General features: G+C 36.3%; 1 protein-coding gene across 1 annotated transcript in view; it reads left to right on the plus strand.

The window, feature by feature from the left end:
- The window catches only part of LOC102004493 (chromosome unknown open reading frame, human C9orf3), a 340,448-nt gene that overhangs the window by 217,623 nt on the left and 116,825 nt on the right, over window positions 1-6,000 (plus strand). Inside the window, exon 10 of the mRNA XM_013513835.1 lies at window positions 5,643-5,686. Within this exon, the coding sequence (XP_013369289.1) occupies window positions 5,643-5,686 (44 nt within the window). The remainder of the gene's footprint in view (window positions 1-5,642; window positions 5,687-6,000) is intronic.

Genomic DNA, 6,000 nt, shown 5'->3' on the forward strand with positions numbered 1-6,000 from the left:
TTGATTCAAGTCTTCGTTGGCTGAATTTCATTATCAAGTTGATGTTCAAGTTGTAGTCTCACAGGCTGTGAGACTTCTGAGCTTTTAATGCTAGAGAATACTTGTTTATTGTCTGCACTGGAATTACAGACTGGCTGGGTTGAACATTCTTGGGTCACATTTTTATTCCCCAGAACTTTATAGACATTGCTCAGTTGCCCTGTGGCATCAAATACCTTGTGAAAATCACCCACTTCTCACCCTTTATACCACTTAGATGATAGAAGAATTCTTTATCTTTGAAGCTTAGTAATTACAAAAACTGGGTTCATGCCCATGATTCTGTGTTACCCATCCCTCCAACAGTGTGTATTTTTTAGCCTTAGACTCTATTCAGGGGAATTGTCTTAACTGTATCTTTGAACAATTTTTTTTCCCTTTACAGGCTTCTGAATTTCAAGTTTACCAGTTATCCTTATAGTACATCTTCTTTGTGATCCGTCTCTATTTTTTTTTTTTTTTGGTACTGGGAATTGAACTCAGGACCTCATGCTTGTCGGCAGGTTCTGTACCACTAAGCTAAACACCCCCAGCCAGCCCCTCCATCTCTACTTATTTGCTCATTGCTCTTTTTCTTTTTCATGGTTTGTGTTTGTTTCAGGCGACTTCTTTATTTTTAATGTTATTTTCCTTAATATCTGTACTTTTCTTTGCTGTTTCTATTTCATTAATGCCCCTGTATTGCTATTATTTTGCTTAATTTATTTCCTTTACATTGAAATAATTGCTTTCATCTCTTTTTGTTGTTTTGTCATCATTGAGCTTTCATTATAGTGGATTTATATTCGTATTACATGTTTTTGTTAATTTATTTCATAGTATAAGTTATCCGAGGAGAATTTTCTTCTGTTTCTTGGATTATGTTTTCTTCAAGATTGGATTCTTTGTCTTTTAAATGTTGTGTTTCTTTTTGTCTCTTTCTATGGGTTATTGTATTAGTTTACATAATTGCCATGCTTTTTGCTCCTTCTCAGCATGGATAGCACTGCCCTGACCTTTTATTTATTTTCGTATGTCGGAGCATTGTCCTTGATTCTTTCCCAACGTGTTTTAGGCTTGTTTTTCTTCCTCTGAGCTATGGTTTGAAACTTGGATGTTCTGTACGTAGGAGACAAGCTCCAATGTAGAGGTTTACAGCTTTCGTTGCGAGGATTTGGCTTGGCTACTCTTGAAAATTTGTTAAATGTCACCTGCCAAGATTCTTGGGACATCATATGGGTGTAGATTTTTCCAATTGTAAGTTCTCTGTCAATTAATATTGCTCCTCCAATTTAGTTTGGAGCCCTGGAACTTCTCCAGTTCATCAAAGAGAGTCATACTCCGTGGTTTATTGCCCGCACTTTGCTCATGTCTCTCCAGCAAGCATTTCCAGGCTGTGCATAGTCAAAGAAGAAGAAAGACAAATATAGTCATGTTTCTTTCCAAGTGTGTGGGTATTTGTGAGAATTGGGATTTGGGCAATTCACCAGCACTGCTACTGCTAAGCATGTAGGGTACTGAGGGGGTACTGAGGGAAAGTTAGAAACAGTGTTGGAATCTTATGTTTCTTTTCTTGGTTGCCTGTTTTCCAAGTTTATAGCAGGAGGCTATGCCTCTTTCCTGTTTGAATACTATTGGTCAAGCTTTTGCTATTTAAGCCAATATTTATTTTAATTAATTAATTTTGAGACAAGGTCTTGCTGTGTGTCAATCTCCTGAGTTCTAGTGATCCTCCCACTTCAGCCTCCAGAGTGCTAGGAATACAGGTGCATGCCACCACACATTTATTGTATATATATGTGTTTCGTGTACATATTGTGCATATATGTATACATGTGTTATTGTATATATAATGTATATATGTGCATATATGTGCTTTATTTTATGTATATGTGTATGTTTAATGGATGCAGTTTTGTTTATGTCACTAGTTAGTTACTGAAGAGGAAAAACTATTGTTCACTTTCTTTACTCAGTTGTCCCTCAACTTCTTTGTATTTCAACTTACTTTTTCCTCTTTTCCTCCTTTCTGAGCACCCCATCTGCCCAGCATTTCAGTATTATAATCCTTCCAGCTGCTACTAAACCCCTCTCTTGATTTTAGCAGTGACTCTTCTGACAATCTCATTTCTTCTGTTTTTACCATACCAATCCTGTCCTTGCTTCAACATTTTGATTATCTGTTTTACCTCTCCTATCTTTTCCTCACAACTATGGTAAATGTTCAGAAAAAAAAATTGAACAGAAATTGTTGGTTCTGTGTAATTATCAAGCTATTGTCAGTTTATCCAGTAGAATCCACGTGTACTTGCTTTTTATTGAATACTTTCATCAGGAATAAAAAATAATTACTGAATTAACCACGTGCCAAAATCAGTATTAGTTTCTTTAAAAAATTGTAGTGCTTAGTTTATTGTTATATGTTAGAGTACAGTGTTTGTATGATTAGCACATAGATTATTAGAAGAGGAGAAAATGAAAAAATTCTCAAGGAATGTGTTTTCTAACTGAGGCATGGGTTTGTAACCATTGCTAAGAACCCAGATAAAATTCCATCCCATGCCCCTCTCAAAACAACTATTTCATTTCTTTTGCCTTTGATTTTTATTTTCAGGCAGACTGCAGAGGTGACAAGCTAGGACCTCTATTATTTGTAGATAGTTGACTTTGTTAATGATCCTAGATTCAGCTAGGAGAGAAAGCCCTCCTTGTCCAAAACTAGCTTTCACATGACTGCCATCACACTGAAAGATGGAAGACAGGAAAGAACTGAAGAGAGGTAGTGGGAGAAGGAATAATCATGAGACGTATTTCTTTTAATTTTATTGTGTTCTTGTGAGTGGGGAAGAGCTTCTGTCACAAGTTCACTCCATGCCAATTTATAAAAGGAACCATGAAAACTAGTGCTTTATGCTTAAAAATTGGCTCTCTGTAAGGAGTAAGAAAGGCCAGTTGGGCTGGTTCCACTGATAGATGCTACGGAGACTGCCTGGATGAGTGACTGTCTTCATGAATGGATGGAGCCCAGGACAGAAGCCTATCTGGCACTGTTGAAAGAACATTCCCACAGCCTATGAGGATGTCTTGGAGACACCCACAGTGACGGGTTGCTCGGTAGACTCCAGGTAGCTGCTATGTTGCCTCAGGCCTCAGCTCTGAGGAGGGAAGAGGCAGGTGCTCCAGTATGGTTTACCGAGCAGGAATCAAGACCCCACCTTTCTTTAAGAATAAAGCGTGGCTTCTTGGGAACCTTCTGTACTTACCTTGTATTTACAAAGAAATCGGGGTCGTGGTGCTGTGCAGTCTTGTTTACAAAAACAAAAATGATCCAGTTGTAATGGCAAAATGCAAAAAGATGGAATTAAGGTTAACTGTGAATTTCCTGCTTCTCATGCAATTAAATGCTCCCTCTTACCATTAAGTTATTGTGATTTTTCCCTCACATAATTTGAGCATAAATTATCAGGCAAATATGAGATAAGTCAGTATGAGGGATAAGGTGATAATGAAGTGAAAATCATTAAGAAGTTATAATTACAATACTCGAGCTTTTAAGAAGCAAAAATTCTGTCAATAAGTAATCTAGGAAAAGCAATCCACTCATCTATTGGATTTACAGAGCAGTCTATTAATATACTAGATTGTGATAAATGAATTTCTAATTCAACATTTTACAAAATAATTTTTAAAATAATAAAAATAATGACATCAAGAACCTAAGTAAACATAATTCTTTGCATTCTAAATACTACTCCCGTTCCCCTTAGTATTTTTCTCCATACATATCCATGAAGGGTGTATTTGTAAGACATTGATTAATTTGGGCTTGTCTGTCCCCTACACATTCTCTACACAATTTGTTCTTTAAATATTATTTTTGTTATTCTTTGTGTTGTTTTCTTTAAGTGAAGAAGCAATAGGCAAATAGTCTTAGTAAGTGAACAGGGGTTACAAGAAGTAAATCTTTCATCAGTGCTCTTATAAGGGAGACTTTGCCTCTGGGAGATATGGACCAAAATAACCCATGAACACAAAGAAATGTTATGGCCACTTTCACTAGTATAGTGGTGGCTATACCTCAGTGTGAGGATCAAAAAGGAACACCTTGTCCAAATTGTATGCAGATTCTTATTTGCCTATAATTTCATCTGTTTTGTAACATGAAGATTGGAATTGCTGCTTTCATCTCACACTTAATTACATGGGTCTCTTCAGACCTCTGGGGAATCCTGTTTGCAACCTCGTATCTACTAGAAGGACTTCAGCCTGGAGTGGTTCTTACTTGGCATGTGTGTGTTTGGTCATCTGGGCTTACACTTTAAAGGACCTGTTTTGAAAGATTATTTTCCATTTTTAAAAACTTCAAGTATGGATCTTCTTTATTGTTCAGTATCAAGTTCCAAGAAAGTTAAGTATTGTTCTTGTTCTGTTTCATGTTCTACAGTTCTCCAAAATATATCCTACCTAGAATTCAGATGATAAATGCTTGAAATTAGAGTTACCTGTTTAGCAAATAAAAACAACAGAAAAATATAGTTACATTTGAATTTCAGAAAAACAATGCATAATTTTTCAGTGTGTTCCTATTCCCAGTTTAGCTGGGTGTACTCTATTTTATCTGACAACACCAGTTAAGACTAAAATTCCAGGGTTAGATGGACTGGAAAGTTGGGTCACAATACCCAAGGTACAGATTACATATAAATGAACATGTGTATTTGAATTTTTTAAAAGTTGTATGGTACTCTGGTATGTTTTAAAAGAGCTCTTATCTGTTAAATATATTTACTAAAACACTGATGAAATTGTGTAATGTTTGAGGTTTTCTTCTAAATAATACAGGTGTCAAGGAGGTGGCTAGGAGACAACTGGCTGTGGGTTGGTGGGTATATGACAGTTAGTTATTTTAGTTGGTCTACTTATGAATTTTCCCTGAGAAAAGAAATTATGTGTGTGTGTGAGAGAGAGAGAGAGAGAGAGTGTGTGTGTGTGTGTGTGTGTAAGTCAGTCATGTAAGGCATGTGTGTAAGTCATGCCTTTAGGTTTAAAAAAGTTCCATCATGTAAACATCTCAGATGTCTGGTGTCTGACCTGTACTGTGGTGTGAGAGGAGGCTGCATGTCGAGGCAGGGCTTCTGCACCAGGTTTGGAATCGTGGCATCTTTGTTTCCTGACTGGCCTATTTGTCATCCTGATTTTTGTCTCTGTGTTTCCATGGAACAATGCAAGAGTTTTGCCAGTTAGTGACTAGCCTCTGGGAGTTCAGACTGTTCAGGAGGATATTTGGGGAATATGAGGAGGAGAGTAAGCAGAAAGAGATGATGCTTTATGGCCAGCCTTTTGAAAAGAGATAAACATGTGAAATAAACTGTTGGGTTAGGTCAAAATAATAAACATTACATTTTTCAATTTGTTCATGGTTTTTCCAAAACAAATCTCATTAAGTCGTTGGATTGAAGCCCTGGAAAATTAATAAATTGAGTAAACAGTCTAATAAGTCAACATAGGTTCAGCTCTCCTAGCAGGTGAGCTGTCAACAGCTGGGAATACTCAGTCTCTGGCGTTATCCCAGGAAGTTATTTATTGATGGACATATTTAATGATTTTCTTTTTTCTGATTCCAGGATTTTCTTCAAATGCTGTTGGAGAATATCCCAGAAGAAAAAAGGTGAGGACCAATTTAGGAATTAAGAGTCCAATTTTACTTACAGTGTTGAAAATGACCTTACCAATTTGGCTTATTACAATATAGAAAGTTCAGTCTTTCTCTCTCTCTTTCTCTTTTTTTTTTTTAATGGTTGTTATTTTACCTATTGGTATCTTCAAGATAGTTTCTCAGGAAAACAAATAGACAAATATTAGTGAGTTACAGACAAAAATGGTAGGAAATTATCAATGGTTGTTGTACATACTTTGGTTTCTTCAAAGTGGTTTCCAGGGAAAACAAATAGAGCTATACATGAGTGATCAATTAAATAATCA

Source organism: Chinchilla lanigera, unplaced genomic scaffold (assembly GCF_000276665.1).
Source record: "Chinchilla lanigera isolate Chin_1 unplaced genomic scaffold, ChiLan1.0 scaffold00021, whole genome shotgun sequence".
Lineage (NCBI taxonomy): Eukaryota > Metazoa > Chordata > Mammalia > Rodentia > Chinchillidae > Chinchilla > Chinchilla lanigera.